The 17,788-nt window shown below is 42.7% G+C and overlaps 2 protein-coding genes across 2 annotated transcripts in view; both read left to right on the forward strand.

Annotated features, from left to right (window-relative positions):
* The window catches only part of LOC116222766 (interleukin-1 receptor accessory protein-like 1-A), a 10,381-nt gene extending 10,106 nt beyond the window's left edge, over window positions 1-275 (forward strand). Inside the window, exon 7 of the mRNA XM_031577337.1 lies at window positions 196-275. Within this exon, the coding sequence (XP_031433197.1) occupies window positions 196-275 (80 nt within the window). The remainder of the gene's footprint in view (window positions 1-195) is intronic.
* Window positions 276-299: 24 nt separating this feature from the next.
* Window positions 300-16,569, forward strand: LOC105892828 (nuclear factor 7, ovary-like). The gene is made up of 10 exons (XM_042703277.1): window positions 300-1,075; window positions 1,933-2,028; window positions 2,155-2,422; window positions 3,024-3,094; window positions 3,436-3,529; window positions 6,913-7,449; window positions 9,128-9,153; window positions 9,246-9,443; window positions 13,497-13,608; window positions 15,800-16,569. The coding sequence occupies exons 1-10, from the start codon at window positions 680-682 to the stop codon at window positions 16,333-16,335; spliced, it is 2,334 nt and encodes a 777-aa protein (XP_042559211.1). The 5' UTR covers window positions 300-679; the 3' UTR covers window positions 16,336-16,569.
* The last annotated feature ends 1,219 nt before the right edge of the window (window positions 16,570-17,788 follow it).

A 17,788-nucleotide genomic window follows, 5' to 3' on the forward strand; every position in this document is an offset into this window, starting at 1 on the left:
CGTTAGAATAACTAAACGTTAGGCTTGGCTCCCCATGTTCCTTTCACGTTATCTAATAGTCTGACTCTGGTGGTCAACTAACTGTTAGTTAGCTCTCAACATAGATAATGTTACAATGGCAAAATACAACCAGAAACAATTGTTCAGTCTTACCTGTGAAAGTGAATTCCACGCGATCTTGTTGTGATTGTTCAGCTGTTCGTACAGCCCCAAGCTGCACACCAGTGAGGCATCTTGACGCAATGAACACCTCTCCAATATGGCGGCGACGTTGACATGCGATCCAAAGGCCAATGGGGCGTCGATGTATATGTCTATGGGGGAACTGGTCTGGCAATTACAGCCGGCCAATCAGTATCCTTATTTACCATAGTCCCGCCCTCTGACTGACTGACACCAGAGGAGGAAGTGAAGTTGATTGCAGTTTGATTCTCCGTCCTCCACTAGACGCTGTCAAGTGGGATACGTTTATTAGGACCTTTTTTAAAACTGTGTTTACACTAAAGAGGAACACGGTTTGGGCTTCAAGTAAAGCTGATGAGGGTGAAGTTCTTGTGGATTAAAGTTTGAAACAGGGAAGACTCAGAGTTATGGACTGACTCGATTTCTCAGATTGCTGAAAGTGAAAGCAAATCTGGTCAAACAGCCTTGAGAAAGGACAGTGTACGGTAAAGACAAAATGGCTTCTAAACTTGAAGAGGATCTCTGCTGTCCTGTGTGCTGTGACTTCTTCAAGGATCCTGTGTTTTTGACCTGTGCTCACAGTGTGTGTAAAGCCTGTCTGCAGCAGTTCTGGGACAGCAAAGGATCCAGAGAATGTCCCTACTGCAGGAGAAAGTGCTCAAAGGAATTATACCCTACTAACATGGCGTTAAGGAACCTGTGTGAGACCTTCTTACAGGAGAAAAGTCAGAGAGCTTCAGCAGGGTCTGAGGTGCTCTGCAGTCTGCACAGTGAGAAACTCAAGCTCTTCTGTCTGGAGGATAATCAGCCTGTGTGTTTGGTGTGTCAGACCTCAAAGAAACATAAAAATCACAGCTTCAGTCCCATAGATGAAGCAGCACTGGACTGTAAGGTAAGAGTCTACTCTGGTAATACTAGTGATGGGCTCTAAAACACATCTTGATCTATTCTATTCTCTCTATTTTATTCTATTGAGTGCTGACAATTCATGGCAGAAGGTACTGTAATATCTGAAATGTAATAGTAGATGGCGATGTCTAAACCCTTTTGTGACAACTGATGACTTTTGCACATCATTAGATTAGATTCAATTGTATTGAGTACATGTACTGAGACAACAAAATGCAGTTTAGCATCTAACCAGAAGTGCAAAAAAGAAAGTGCAGAGTATTTGCATATGGAAAGTGGAATATGTAAATAAATATGTAAGAGACATTAGACATGTCAAGTAAGATCATGCAAACCTCTGACCTGAAATACTCTGAGCCTTTTCTTCCTCACTCCCACTCTGCCATACCAAGGACTCCCAGAGTGTACAGGAGCAAACTTAAGGAAGCCCTCGACTCTCTCCAACACAGATTCAAACTTCACATCACTATCGTTTCCAAAACTCATCTTGGAGTCATAGTCATTACTGACAAAGAGATGTGGTCTAATTATGCACCCAAATTGCCTTTAAATCGTTAAAATATACCTTTTTTCCACGTTCATTTTGATTTAGTCTCAAACCGTATCTTTTGACATGTCTAATGTCACTTGATGTGTATTATTGGGTTAATCTGGAAACGCTCATGTCTACTTTATCTACACTTTGGGGTAACCCCCCTGTAATCCCCATCTCACCCCATCCACAAAATATCCAGATATTCACTCACAGACACCCTTAAAATGAAGCAACTTGGTTTCCTCGTGCCAGTATTGTGGAGTTGTGTAGACTCTAGTCGACAGTAAAGTGTTCATTCATTCCAGGAGGAGCTCAAGGTCAAACTGCAGCCCTTACAGGAGAAACTGAAGACCTTTGAGGAGGCTAAACTCATCTGTGATAAAACAGCAGCTCATATTAAGGTGAAACATGGATCATATAATGAAGAAATAGTATTTGTTAATATGTCATGAGACAACATATCTTGTGTGCTCAAATCTGCTCATATCTAAACTGAATCAAGGCTTTTGTAATGTTGTTTTATTTAGACTCAGGCCCAACACACAGAGAAGCAGATCAAGGAAGAGTTTGAGGAGCTTTACCAGTTTCTACGAGATGAAGAGGCGACCAGGATAGCTGCACTGAGGGAGGAAGAGGAGCAGAAGAGTCAGATGATGAAGGAGAAGATTGAGAAGATGAGCAGAGAGATCTCATCTCTTTCAGACACAATCAGAGCCATAGAAGAGAAGATGGGAGCTGATGACATCACATTCCTGCAGGTGAGAACAATCCCCTGTCTGTATAATGACTCTTACTGTAAGATCTGATTAAAAGTTGTATTAATAAGGGGGGTGTGGGGGGGCTTAGTTCAGGGTGCAGGTTTCAGAGGGATTGGGTTAGGGGAGAGCTGGGTTGGTTTCACCTGAGGAGTCTGGGACTAAGGAGGTAAAAGCTGTTTTGGAATATTCTTTCTTGAGAAATTATGAGAATTTCCTCAATACCCACTTACTCATCACTGTGATGCACTATACATGTAAAACAACACACACTTTCAACAGTTTATTTGTATTTGTGAGGCTTTCTTTCAGCTATGTATGAAATGATTTGTGAAAATGTTAATAATATGATGTGCAGAGAGTCACACTCACATCCAACACAATTACTTTAAATCACCTGAAGAGTCCTCCATCTTGGAGAGGAGCAGAGAGAGCAGTTTGTGTCTGGGGTGACTCAGGTCCTTCATCATGTTGGACCTTCTTCAGGCAGCACATGAGAAATCCGAGTGTGGGGAGTGAAAGAGCTGCACTCTCCTCTTCCTCATCCACCATCTTGAGCTCTTAGCCTCCATTGCACCGTTGGGCTTCAGCAGAATACTGGGCTTATAATGGGGGTTATATACAGTATTGAGCATATACAGTTGGGTTCTATATTGAGGTTATATTGAGAATGCAGAGACACTCTGACATCAGGTGCAGGGTGATGGGCAGGGTGAGATTAGTGTGGAGGTGAGGTGGGACAGGTGTTACCCGAAGAGTCTTTCAGCTAGAACAGGAGCACAGAGAGATGTGTGTCTGGAGAAAAACAAACAAGTGTCAATACATTTATTTATTAATGGATTTAATTATCACATTACTTACTATTCATCTATCAAAAGAGAAATAACAATCATTTTGATTATATTTCCTCCTTTTCACAGAACTACAAGAGCACAGTGGAGAGGTGAGTGATCTGCCTCCTGTCTCTCTCTTCTCTGTGGTTCTGAACCCAAACCCACAGCAGCACTGACTCCAGAATGTTATTCCAGAGCCCAGTGCACACTGCAGGATCCAGAGAGGGTTTCAGGAGCTCTGATCAATGTGGCAAAACACCTGGGCAACCTGAAGTTCAGAGTCTGGGAGAAGATGCAGGAGATTGTTCAATACAGTGAGTACAGTCAAATGCGCACACACACATTGGCACACGCACACACACACACACACACACACACACACACACACACACACACACACACACACACACACACACACGCACAGTGCAATTCGTCCATTGTTACCGCCGTTAATGCGGCACAAAAAGATATGTTTTAGGGAACGCACATATCTACACACACACACACAAACACACACACACACACACACACACACACACACACACACACACACACACAGTGTTAGGCTTTTAGAATGAAGGCCCCACTAGCAGACAACACAGCTCAAGGATCAGTGTTAGTTTTAATAACGTTTTCCGGCAACAATCCAAAGGCAGAAGACAGTCTCGTAAGTCAACAGGCAGGCAAGAGGTCAAAAATCCAACAGTCAAACAGAGTCCAAGGCAGAAGTATCCAAACACAGAATCCAACAGGGTCAGGTCAAAAATCCGGCAAAGGGTCAAAATCACAGGCAGACAGAGTATAGTATGTTAAAACATACTATAAAATGTGGCAAAACACCTGGCCAACCTGAAATTCAGTCTGTGAAAAGATACAGGAGATTGTTCAATACAGTGAGTATAGTAAGCATCTCTCTCTCTCTCTCTCTCTCTCACACACACACACACACACACACACACACACACACACACACACACACCTTTAACCTTGAGTCAGAATTCAGATTATATTTCTCCAACTTTACCTTCACTCCACTGGCTTTCAGTACGGTTTCACAATAGTTTTAAGGCTTTGCTGATAACGTACAAAGGACTGCATGGCTTGGCCCCAGATTATATATCAGAGCTCTGCCGCCGATTAAACAAGCTCAATCAGCTGAAGAGTAAACAACATGGGTCCAACTAGTGCCAACAGTGTGGGACACACCAGAAAAACTAGGGCCACAGACGCTAACTGACTGCACAACATTGGCTGACGGCCGTCTGTAGGCCCCGTGTGCAGGGGCGGAGATCCCATTTCATTGTAGGGGGGGACAATACATGGTAACATTTCAGAGAGTAATTCCTGGGGGGGACATGAAAAAATTGCTGTAACGAGAGCTAGCATAACTTAACTGCTAAATACAGAATTCTCTTATAACATTTAACATCTGGCACAATGTACTCTGAGATATTGGAGTGACATGTCGTTTTTTCCAAATTTCCAAAGCCCAAAACACAGGGGGAAAGGTGCCGGCTGTGGATTAAAAAGTGTGGGAGACCCCACTCCCAACTCAATATATCAAAGATCAACAAACACACATACCGGTATGTCTGCTCTAAAGTAAATGAAGCTGCTTGCAGCTAGCTATCTAGCGAACTATGCTATCTAGCTAACTATCTAGTTGAGAGAAGATCCCCAAACAGTTATGGTTCATCTCAACTAGTATTATAAACACTTCTAGTACATAAATAGTCTCTCCAACAAATGTGTTAATGTTACCGTCAGTAAAATTGCACGCTGAGCTATCGATAGCAAACGCCAGCAAAGTGCATGATTTTTCAACACTTAAAAAACACATTGTTTTACTTTATAATTAGCACCGCTTGTGCTGAATTATAATTTGATGAAGCTGAACTGAGCAACACGCTTAGAGGTGTGCACACTGAAATAAACTCCAGAAATCCTGACGATGTCTTCTGGTCCGTTCTTCAAGTTTGGCGTGCTCATTAGATTCTATCAAATTCAACCACAAATGCTGAGGTTGAAGAGCATGAAGAGGTTGTATGTAACCTGAGGTCAGCATTTGTGTGTGTGTGTGTGTGTGTGTGTGTCTGTGTGTGTGTGTGTGTGTGTGTGTGTGTGTGTGTGTGTGTGTGTGTGTGTGTGTGTGTGTGTGTGTGTGTGTGTGTGTTTGTGTGTGTGATGTGTTTGGATTGGCTGATTAGAATGCCTCTTAAGAGGAGCCCTCCCTCTCAGTGAGGTAGGCAACGAGTGTGAGGGTGTTTCAGATTTCTGTTCAGTCCTATAATATGATACAAAGTACAAATAATGAATTACTATTGCACAGTTGTTTGTTAAACAGAAGTTAATGGAACTGAAAACCACATGGATTAAAGGACAAAAGGCAGGGAATTGTGATGGCCGACATTTGTTAGCCTTCCTGAAAGAACACTTGAGGATATAAAAAATTAAATAAGAGTAAAAAAAAACAACTAAGAACATAGTTTCCTCACCATTTGTCCCCCAGAATTTCTCCCATTTTGTGTGCATCTTCAGTGCTCAAAATGTCTATAAAGCCTGTCTGCAACAGATCTAGGAAGCCCAATGATCTAGGACAATGAGAAAACCTACAGAACTGGGATGCACTTCTAAGTTCTCCAGAATCTGTCAATGACCGGTTAATGTCAACTACAATTGCTTAAATGTATAAAGTTTTTTAGCTCTGAAAAAATAAGGGAAAAACGAGCCACTCTATGGCAAGTGCCAAAGCCCCTGTCTGGTCAAAGATAGTGTCAGCCGTATGGCCGCCTTCTGATTGTTTTATATTTCTATAAAAAAATCCCCCCCCGGGATCTCCACCTATGCCCGTGTGTCACGGGCTTAAGGGTGCCGCTCATTTACAGTTTTGGCCCCTAAACTCTGGAACAGCCTTCCCTATAATGTCAGATCTGATTCCTCTCTGGTACTTTTCTAAAAACTAATTTTTATAAGCTTGCCTTTCCTGATGCCTGATGGTTATATTATTGGTCAGCTGTATTAGTTTTGTTAATTGATTCTAATTTAAATATGTTTACATTATATCTGTTTGTTTTTTGTTGTTGTATTTATTGTGGTGGTGCTATTTCTTACAGACACTTCTACTGTCATCACACTATTCATCATCATCTTCATTGTTGGAATCATCATAACTAATTAATTTACTCATCATTACTCACCTTTACCTTATCACACATCACTCAGTGTTCAGCTCATGTGTGTGTCCTTTCTCTCTTCTCACACATCACTCAGTGTTCAGCTCATGTGTGTGTCCTTTCTCTCTTCTCACACATCACTCAGTGTTCAGCTCATGTGTGTGTCCTTTCTCTCTTCTCACACATCACTCAGTGTTCAGCTCATGTGTGTGTGTGTCCTTTCTCTCTTCTCACACATCACTCAGTGTTCAGCTCATGTGTGTGTCCTTTCTCTCTTCTCACACATCACTCAGTGTTCAGCTCATGTGTGTGTCCTTTCTCTCTTCTCACACATCACTCAGTGTTCAGCTCATGTGTGTGTCCTTTCTCTCTTCTCACACATCACTCAGTGTTCAGCTCATGTGTGTGTTTTTTCTCTCTACTAACACATTGCTCAGTGTTCAGCTCATGTGTGTGTGTGTCCTTTCTCTCTTCTCACACATCACTCAGTGTTCTGCTCATGTGTGTGTTCTTTCTCTCTGTAGCTCCTGTGACTCTGGATCCCAACACTGCACACCCACGTCTCATCCTGTCTGAGGATCTGACCAGTGTGAGTTTCAGTAGAGAGAGTCAGCAGCTTCCTGATAACCCAGAGAGATTTGATGAGGGTTTCTGTGTCCTGGGCTCTGAGGGCTTTAACTCAGGGACTCACTGCTGGGATGTGGAGGTTGGGGATGGTGATGTCTGGGACCTGGGAGTGAAGACAGAGTCTGATCAGAGGAAGGGAGTGGGTGCCCTCAGTGGAGTCTGGCGTGTGATTCAAATTAGTGGTGCATATAAAGCACACTCTCCATCCCAGCCCTCCTACACTCCCCTCACAGTGGAGCAGAAACCCCAGAGGATCAGAGTGCAGCTGGACTGGGACAGAGGAAAGCTGTCTTTCATTGACCCTGATAATAACACACATGTACACACTTTCACACACACTTTCACCGAGAGAGTCTTTCCATTCTATGTGACAATTGGCAGTGTCCCTCTTAGGATTTTACCAGTAAAATCTTGCATAACGCTGAAGCATCACAGTTAGGGCTCTTACAGCCTCTGTCTTACCATTGATGATAAGAATCTAAGAATCTTGATAGTAACACACATCTATTACATCCCCACTTAATTTCAATGAATTAGTTTAAATGTTTTTTTTTTTTATTTCTTTTATGTTTTCATAAGACTTTTATCAGTAAAGAACCCAAGGCAAAATAAAATGAAAGTCTGTTTACTTAGAGCTGATGTGCTGTTTATTATAACCAAGACAGCATTTAACTTTACTAAATAATTTACACTTATTCTAAACTGACAGCATTTAACTTTACTAGTTTGCATTTATTCAATTCTAACAGTATTTACCTTTACTAAATAATTGAAACTCATTGTAATCTGTCAGCATTTAACTTTTATAAATAATTCACACTTATTATAATCATCCTATCAGTCACCATTTGTACTTGATCATCTGGCCTTATGTATGAATATATTTTTTGAATTAAAATCTCTTCTTAATAGTACTTAATACAAAATGCTGAATTATAATTTGATGAAGCTGAACTGAGCAACACGCTTAGAGGTGTGCACACTGAAATAAACTCCAGAAATCCTGACGATGTCTTCTGGTCCGTTCTTCAAGTTTGGCGTGCTCATTAGATTCTATCAAATTCAACCACAAATGCTGAGGTTGTAGAGCATGAAGAGGTTGTGTGTAACCTGAGGTCAGCCTTTGTGTGTGTGTGTGTGTGTGTGTGTGTGTGTGTGTGTGTGTGTGTGTGTGTGTCGTGTTTGAAGTGGCTGATTAGAATGCCTCTTAAGTGGAGCCCCTCCCTCAGTGAGGTAGGCAACGAGTGTGAGGGTGTTTCAGATTCATGTTCAGTCCTATAATATGATACAAAGAACAAATAATGAATTACTATTGCACAGTTGTTTGTAAAACAGAAGTTGATGGAAATTAAAACCACATGGATTAAAGGACAAAAGGCAGGGAATTGTGATGGCCGACATGTGTTAGCCTTCCTGACAGAACACTTGAGGATATAAAAAATAAAATAAATAAACACAGGCCGGTGTACCTGCCTTTACAGTCCATGAAGCACCTCATTCCAGGCAGCGTTTGAGTAGACACTAGAGGGAGACGAGTGAAGGCCTATCAGATTCAACAGCTGAGGTCCTGACTGAGGGGTCCATGATAGGGAGTCTGAGAGGGCGGCAATCCTCCTTGCTTTTGCAGTGGTGGCCGTAGAGAATCCTTTGAGGAGTATATTCTTAGTTCTTAACTCCACCATTAGCCTTTGGATCTTTTCATTTAGTCATTTAATTGTATGAACACATGAGGGGCAAAGGCATCATTAAGAATTGTTAATAACGTCAAATCCGACGATAAAATAATATCAAACAGAATTAAAATGAGCAAATAAATAAATAAAATAGAATAAGAAGTATAAAAGTTACAGCAGTAGGCTGCTAGTTGCAGGGGCGCAGTGCAGCATGCATGTGTGTCTGTGCAGCACTGTTACGTTACGGCAGCTCAATCACTCAATCACAGTGTTTGAAATAATATCTCTATTATTGGAAATAATATCTCTACATCGTGTACGTCGAGGAAGGGAAAGTGTGACTCCATGAGTGAGGCCATGAGTGGACAGTGGTTTGTTTTCTGTACAGATAGTAAATATAGAGCATGTGTTACCCCACAGCCCTCCACCTTTCTCACAGAGAAACAGGAACTCCAGAAGATCAGAGTACAGCTGAAATGGGACAGAGGAAAGGTGTCATTCTCTGACCCTGACGATAACACACAACCTAATAACACACATAACACACGCCGATGGAGATGGATTGGACCTGTGCTGCGTATGCCACCAACATCACTGCCAAGGGTAGCCCACAGGTGGACTCCAGACGGCCGCAGAAACAGAGGCAGGCCCAAGGAGACTTGGAGGAGGACAGTGGAGACAGAAATGAAGAAGCAGGGATGGGCCTGGGTTACCTGGAGAGATGTGCTGCAGACAGACCACGCTGGTGGGCTCAGGTGGAGGCCTCATGCACTACCCAGTGTGAAGAGGATTAAGAGAAGAGAAGAATAACACACACACACATCTCACACACACTTTTACAGGGAGAGTGTTTCCATTCTTTAATACTGGCTGTAATTTCTCTTCTCTGAGGATGTTAACAGTGAAGGCTTCTTTGAGAATAGAACAGCACAGCTAGAGGCCTCTGTCTGGACCCACACTGACACATAGAGAGTGAAACCTGCTTTAACATATCTATAAAAATATGTCATGTTATTTGGTGTAAAATGTAAAACTTGTGCCGATGTTTTCCAGGTATGATATCAGTGTGATTACATGTGACTTACAGACACCTCACTCTAAAAAAAAATTCTCCACATAAATATTACAAATTCCAAAATAGCTTATTTCTTTCATTATGTAGGCAAATTATTCCTGCAGACCACGCATGGGACGTCTTGCCTGTCTACTTGTGACCTGAACTTTAGGATCAAAACCTGTGTGAAATCCACTGATCTGGGGTCAGTTTCTGGCAGGTAAAGTCCACACCCACGCCTGGGACTTTGAACTGAACTTCAGGATCAAAACCTGTGTGTAATCCACTGATCTGGGGTCAGTCTCTGTGTCTCTGGCAGGTACAGTCCACACCCACAACTGGGACTTTAACTGAACTCCAGAGGAGTCATTGGGAACTGGTTTGGCAACTACAGCCGATCCTTAAATTACTTCAACCATAGCCACTCCCTCAAACTGCCTGACACCAGAGGAGGTGAAGTTGACTGCCGGTTGATTCTCCGTCTTCCACTAGACGCTGTCATGTTCATTTTTTTTTTTTTAACTGTGTTTAGACTAAAGAGGAAAACAGTTTGGGCTTAAAGTCAAGCTGGTGAGGCTGAAGTTCTTGTGGATTCAAGTTTGAAACAGGGAAGAAAGACTCAGAGTTATGGACTGACTCGACTTCTCAGATTGCTGAAAGTGAGAGCAAATCTGGTCAAACAGCCTTCAGAAAGGACAGTGTAGTGGAAAGACAAAATGGCTTCTAAACTTGAAGAGGATCTCTGCTGTCCTGTGTGCTGTGACTTCTTCAAGGATCCTGTCATTTTGACCTGTGCTCACAGTGTGTGTAAAGCCTGTCTGCAGCAGTTCTGGGACACCAAAGGATCCAGAGAATGTCCCTACTGCAGGAGAAAGTGCTCAAAGGAATTATACACTCCTAATATGGCGTTGCGGAACCTGTGTGAGACCTTCGTACAGGAGAGAAGTCAGAAAGCTTCAGCAGGGTCTGAGGTGCTCTGCAGTCTGCACAATGAGAAACTCAAGCTCTTCTGTCTGGAGGATAAACAGCCTGTGTGTTGGGTGTGTCGAGACTCCAAAAAAAACACCGGCCATAAGTTCCAACCAATAGATGAAGCAGCACTTGACCGCAAGGTAAATGTTTTGGTGATGAGAAAAATAGGAGTTGATTAGTTCACATTGTTATTTCCTGTTATTCAGACTCCTCATGTTTGTAGTTCCTGCAGTTCCCACAAGCAGAAGCAGGTAGAGGTGTTACACTCTCTTTCTCTGTTTCTTCAGTGGTAGTGTTGGCCATTTTAATATGTAATGGCTGGTGTGTGCCATCTCTACTGCACTTTCCCTGGTCTTTTAATATTACTGCATTAGTGCATATTCAGGACAGAAAATACATTAGTAGAAATTCTAACCCTGACATTCTTTCTGTTGCTGTGGCTAAATTGGTACAGGAACTGAAAGAGGTGCTAACAACACTGAGGTCAACTCCCAGAGAACACACTTACAGATGAGAAGGGATATCTGTACTATACCGTGTGTTCCTTTGGAAAAGATTAAATTATTAAATTAAAATGCATATATTATCTCTGTCTCTCTCTCTCTCAAACAGACACACATCTGTCAGCACCTGCAAAAGCTGAATGTTTTTTTTTCTTTGCTCAGGTGTGTGTGTGTGTGTGTGTGTGTGTGTGTGAATACACACTTATGTGTTTGGTGTGATGTTTTGTTTGTATTTCAATATTAGAAGAAGAACATAATTTTCATTAATTCCAGGAGGAGCTGAACATTACACTGCAGCCCTTACAGGAGAAACTGAAGGCCTTTCAGGAGGCTAAACTCACCTGTGATAAAACAGCTGAACACATTAAGGTGAGAAAAACTTGTCCCAACGCTCTCAGAAAAAAATAACTATATGAAGGTGTTATTGGTGTTATAAGCATTAAATGCAGTGTCGATTTTAGCCCAAAATTTCTGGTTGGGCAACTTTGTATGAGCTGATTATTATATACAAGCAGTAGGCCTCTATGCCCAGGTAGGTATAGGCTATGGGCTGCATTTTGAGTGCCGGCAGGGAGCAGAAATCCTATTTCATTTACATTTCACATGCTTCAGTTATCAGTGCAACAAAAAGATGTTGCTTATAATACAGCAACAAAGTTAAGTAGATTGCAACAAAGTTTAGAGTAAAAAGATTAGATAGACATATAGTTCAAATAACTTGCATGCTATAACAAGCTTGTTGCACACGCATACAACATGAAGCGAAAGGCACAACTGAAAAAAATAACTGCAACAAATCATGCTGCTAAATGAACAAAACGTACATAAAATGTTGTCTTATAAGCAGAAATTATTTCAGGCTGCAACTTGAAACACAGAGGCTGGTTCCAAAACAGTAGAAAACTAGTGATAGCTAACGAGCAGTAACATTAGTGGCGTAGATCTGACTGAGTACGATCTGTATGATTTTTTCCCCCTTGGTCACGGGTTGCTAGGCAGAATTCAAGGGGCAGAATTACAACTGCCCCTAAACCCAATGTAAATTTTGGGATGTCTCGATCACGCTCGCATATTGTTTCCATAGCAACAGTCTTAAGTTTGTAAACACTGGCCCAGAGGGGGAGGGACAGCGGAGAGCAGCATTTCACAGAGCAAGCACAAACACAGAAACACACACAAATCAAATTACTCCAAAACAGCACTATAATGATTGTGAGTCTAGTTTATTCACACACACACATTCACAATTGAATTGCTACTTTGCATATTAAATAAAGTAAGATACATTTTGCCACAAAGCACAGATGTATTGAGCTTTCTGCACCACAGCGCCATCTGGATCTGATGGGGCAGTGCCACACGTGCCCCTAATGTAGAAATGCCACTGATTAAATGTGCTCATCCAGACTCAGGCCCAACAGACAGAGAGGCAGATCAAGGAGGAGTTTGAGAAGCTTCACCAGTTTCTACGAGGTAAAGAGGCAGCCAGGATAGCTGCACTGAGGGAGGAAGAGAAGCAGAAGAGTCAGGTGATGAAGAAGAAGATTGAGAAGATGAGCAGACAGATCTCATCTCTTTCAGACACAATCAGAGCCATAGAAGGGACGATGGGAGCTGATGACATCACATTCCTGCAGGTATTCTTTTCAGTGAATCTATTTAGCATTAAAGTGATTTTAAAGACCACCTCTCTGGATGATACACTGTGTTTATTAAAAAGCACATGGGTCACTTCTCCAATCTACACCACAACTGTCTATTTTATGAGTACTATCTTACTATTGTAAAACACACACACACACGCACACTTGGTACACACACATTCACACGCACACACACACACACACACAGACACACACACACACGCACACACGCACGCGGTAAACAATTGTTCATAACAATGATTCCATCAGATGGATCAATTAATCCAACATCAGTGTCTGGTTGCTGACTGATAGACTAAACTTCAGGATGACATTGTATCTATGAGAAGTGGGTCACTACTCCACATATGCTAGCTATTGACTTTTGTGATTATTATCTTATTGGTGTAGCATACACACCAAGGACATGTCATCCTTATGAACAGGGTAAGCTGTACTTACCTGATAACAGTGGTCTTTAATACAGCATAATTTAATCCATTTCCCTTCTTTTTTACCAGAACTACAAGAGCACAGTGAAAAGGTGAGTGATCTGCCTCCTATCTCTCTCTTCTCTGTGGTTCTCAACCCAAACCCACAGCAGCACTGACTCCTGAATGTTATTCCAGAGCCCAGTGCACACTGCAGGATCCAGAGAGGATTTCAGGAGCTCTGATCAATGTGGCAAAACACCTGGGCAACCTGAAGTTCAGAGTCTGGGAGAAGATGCAGGAGATTGTTCAATACAGTAAGTATAGTTAGCATCACTCTCTTTCTCTCACACACACACATCCAAACACACATACACACACACACACGTCACGTGCCATTGGGCACTGTGTGTCACAGGCTTAAGGGTGATGCTCATTTGCAGTTTTGGCCCCCTAAACTCTGGAACATCCTTCCCGATGTCAGATCTGATTCCTCCCTGGTACTTTTCTAAAAACTCATTTTTATAAGCTTGCCTTTCCTGTGTTTGTCTTTTCATTATATTTTCATTGATACTTTTTCTGCTTGTTTTGTTGTTGTTGTTTTATTGTATTTATTGTATTTTATGTACTAATTCTGTAAAGCCCCTTGGGCTATAGTCAGAAAGGTGCTAGACACATTAAAGTGTTGTTTTTGTTGTTGTTGTTGTTGTTGTTGTTGTACATTTCTTACAGGCACTGCTACTCATCACACTATTTGTCATTATCTTCATTGTTGAAATCATCATAACTAATTAATTTACTCATCATTACTCACCTTTACCTTCTCACACATCACTCAGTGTTCAGCTCATGTGTGTGTGTGTCCCTTCTCTCTTCTCAAACATCACTCAGTGTTCAGCTCATGTGTCTGTTCTTTCTCTCTTCTCACACATCACTCAGTGTTCAGCTCATGTGTGTGTCCTTTCTCTCTTCTCACACATCACTAACTCTAACACTAACATTAACTCTTTGGCTCTCTTCGAAGGCGGTCGCATTTTCTCTCCCTCTCCTCCCCCTGACCTTCCCTGCTTGGCTTCTATCGTCTTGTCTTGTCCTATACTTGAGAGACTCTCTCCGCACCGCTCTTCGAAATAAAAAACATGGATTTGATCAACTGGTCTCTCAACGAAATTGACACCATCTTCTCGATGAGAAGCTTGGGTTCGGGGGAACCTGACTGTCCTGTCGGGACGTTCGCAGTTGGCTACTCGATGGACGCGTGGGAAAAGTGGCGAGTCGTGTGCCTGGCGGCCCTTTCCGTGGAGGACATTGAAGACATCTACCTATTCGGAACCATGATTACAGGCTTTCTGCTGATTGGATTAGGCGGAACCCTGGTTTATCGGAAAATGTATGAAACGGTGACAGCTGTCAAAAGCCCACTAAGGCTGCCCGACATGATTGAAGCGCTGGGCAGAGCTGTTGGCACTCAGACTGTGGCTATACACCGCAATATGGATAACATCCTGGCGGCTATTAACCGCGATATGGATAACAACACGGAGAAGTTCACGGCTTTGCAAAGGAAATTGGAGCAATTCAGAGACCGGACGGAATAGGAGTAGACGAGCAAATTGGCGCCTACTCCCAAGACCAAACAACCCCAATCTTTTCTGCTTTCGGCCCCCTCAACCAGCACTGCCTTGGCCAAGGCTGTTGCTGGAACAACAACTCCCCTGAAGATCGCTGCAGTGAGACTCTTGCATTCCCTTCCCCCTTTCCACAGACACCTGTGGATTGTTGTCTCTGTCCAGGACCTTTTCAAGGATGTCTCCATGGCAACGACAATCTTGCGGACTGAGAATCTGTCTGATTAGGCCTAGAGGAAGGCGACAATCCAGGCCTACTCATACACAAACTTTCTACATGCATACATACACACGTACACATTACAGATATGCATTCACCACCCCATGACCCCCATCCCACGCCTTCGCCTGCTTCGTACCCCCAGGGTGACAGGCGGGTCTGTGACCATAGCCGAATATGGCTGTTGGACCAGATTGCTGCTTGTTTGCGCTGGCTTACCTCCATCCCCCCTCCCCGTTGCAAGTCTTGAGTTCTGTCATGTTGTAAAATGTATGTGCTTATGTGCTGAGGTGTTTTTTTCCTGCTCCCACACTGTACTCCTCTAGGAGCATAGTCTGGGGGTCGCCTTTTTTTCTCTCCTCCCTTTCCTCATGTTATGCTGCAATTCTTCCCTCAACCTTGTCTTCCCGTCCTGTCTACCCCCTTGTCAGTATGTGTATATGTATGGACGGGTGGATTGCCATTTTCGCTAGTTTACTATGCGACAGGCTATGTTGCTGGTACTTGTGTACGTGTGTACTTGTGCTGTAACAATAAAAGGACTACTACTACTACTACTACTACTACTACTACTCAGTGTCCAGCTCATGTGTGTGTCCTTTCTCTCTTCTCACACATCACTCAGTGTTCAGCTCATGTGTGTGTTCTTTCTCTCTGCAGCTCCTGTGACTCTGGATCCCAACACTGCAGATCCACGTCTCATCCTGTCTGAGGATCTGACCAGTGTGAGATGTGGTGATGAGAGGCAGCAGCTTCCTGATAACCCAGAGAGATTTGATGAGTGTATTAGTGTCCTGGGCTCTGAGGGCTTTAACTCAGGGACTCACTGCTGGGATGTGGAGGTTGGGGACAGTGATGTCTGGGACCTGGGAGTGGTGACAGAGTCTAGTCAGAGGAAGGGGAGTTCCTGCATTGGAGACTGCGGTGTGTTTCATGAAAATGGTGTATATGAAGCACACTCTCCCTCCGAGGCAGACACTCTCCTCACAGTGAAGCAGAAACCCCAGAGGATCAGAGTGCAGCTGGACTGGGACAGAGGAGAGCTGTCATTCTCTGACCCTGATAATAACACAAACCTGCACACTCTCACACACACTTTCACAGAGAGAGTCTTTCCATACTTTTGGGCTGTCTCAGGCGTCCCTCTTAGGATTTTACCAGTAAAATCTTGCATCACGCTGAAGCATCACAGTTAGAGCTCATACAGCCTCTGTCTTACCATGGATGATAAGAATGCAAACCCCTGATAGTAACACACATCTATAACATCTCTTAGTCATAGCTTATTACCTGTCTTCAACACGACAGGAAGCAAGCACACTAACAATGCAGGCTCATTTCTGTTCTCTCACCAATCAATTTCAATTAATTTGTTTAGATGTTCATTATTTCTTACTTTGATTTTCAAAAGAGTTTTGTCAGAAGCAAAACAAAATAAAATGGAAGTCTGTCCAGCCAGTGTCACCGTGGTTACTCAGAGCTGATGTGTTGTGTATTATTACCAAGACAACATTTAACTTGACTAGATAATTAAAATTGTTAGTACCTTAAAAATACAGAACGCCAAATTATAATTCAATTTTAAAAGCAAGGAAGGTGAAGCAAGAAGTTGTGTGTGATAGACAGATATGAGGTCAGCCTGTGTGTGTGTGTGTGTGTGTGTGTGTCAGTAACACATATAAATCTGAGTTTAATTAACCTCAGTTACAGTCGTAGAAATGATGAGAGAACTGATTACGTCAGAGACGTGTTTGGATTGGTCGATTAGAATGCCTCTTAAGAGGAGCCCTTCCCTCAGTGAGGTAGGCAACGAGTGTGAGGGTGTTTCAGATTTCTGTTCAGTCCTATAATATGATACAAAGTACAAATAATGAATTTCTGTAGTGCAGTTGTTTGTTAAACAGAAATTGAAAACCACATGAATTAAAGGACAAAAGGCATCTGTTAGCCTTTCTGAAGGAGCACTTGAGGATATAAAAAGAACACAAATAACAGGAGCAGAATTTCTCCCATTTTTTGTGCATCTTCAAGAGTCCATGTTTCTGGAGTTGATTAAAGCTGTTCTGACAGTTTTGTGGGATAGTTCATAGTCTGGGTAGCTAAACCCAAAGACATACCTTTAAAACGAGGGCGGGTTGTAGCTCAAACTGGTAATTCTTGTGAAGACTGGCACTTATACTTAACACTGGTTGGTAACACTAGGGGGAGCTCCAGAGTCCGTCAATAACCGGTCAATGCCAACTACAATTATTTAAAGTCTGTCCAGCACACAGAAAGGCAGGTCTTTCAGAGGATTCATCAGTTTCCATGAGATGAAGCAGCCAGGATAGCTGCACTGAGGGAGGAAGAGGAGCAGAAGAGTGAGATGATGAAGGAGAAGATTGAGAAGATGAGCAGAGAGATCTCATTTCTTTCAGACACAATCAGAGCCATAGAAGAGAAGAGGGCCCACTCTCTCTCTTGGAGAACCACTCGCTTCACAGTGAAGAAAAGAGAGGGCCCACTCTCTCTCTCTTGGAGAACCACTCGCTTCACAGTGAAGCAGAAACCCCAGAGGATCAGAGTGCACCTGGACTCAGTCACATCAACAGTGTCATTCTCTGACCCTAATAATAACACACATCTACACACCCTCACACACACCTTCAC

This window comes from Clupea harengus, chromosome 2, assembly GCF_900700415.2.
Source record: "Clupea harengus chromosome 2, Ch_v2.0.2, whole genome shotgun sequence".
Classification (NCBI taxonomy): Eukaryota; Metazoa; Chordata; class Actinopteri; order Clupeiformes; family Clupeidae; genus Clupea; species Clupea harengus.

What these genes read in the sequence shown, in the direction of transcription:
- LOC105892828 (XM_042703277.1), top strand. Translation starts at nt 680, where the DNA reads ATGGCTTCTAAACTTGAAGAGGATCTCTGCTGTCCTGTGTGCTGTGAC. An exon ending in GGTGCAGGGTGATGGGCAGG is followed by an intron (nt 3,095 to 3,435) that starts GTGAGATTAGTG and finishes CTGCAGGATCCA; the next exon opens with GAGAGGGTTTCAGGAGCTCT. An exon ending in GCAGGAGATTGTTCAATACA is followed by an intron (nt 13,609 to 15,799) that starts GTAAGTATAGTT and finishes TTCTCTCTGCAG; the next exon opens with CTCCTGTGACTCTGGATCCC.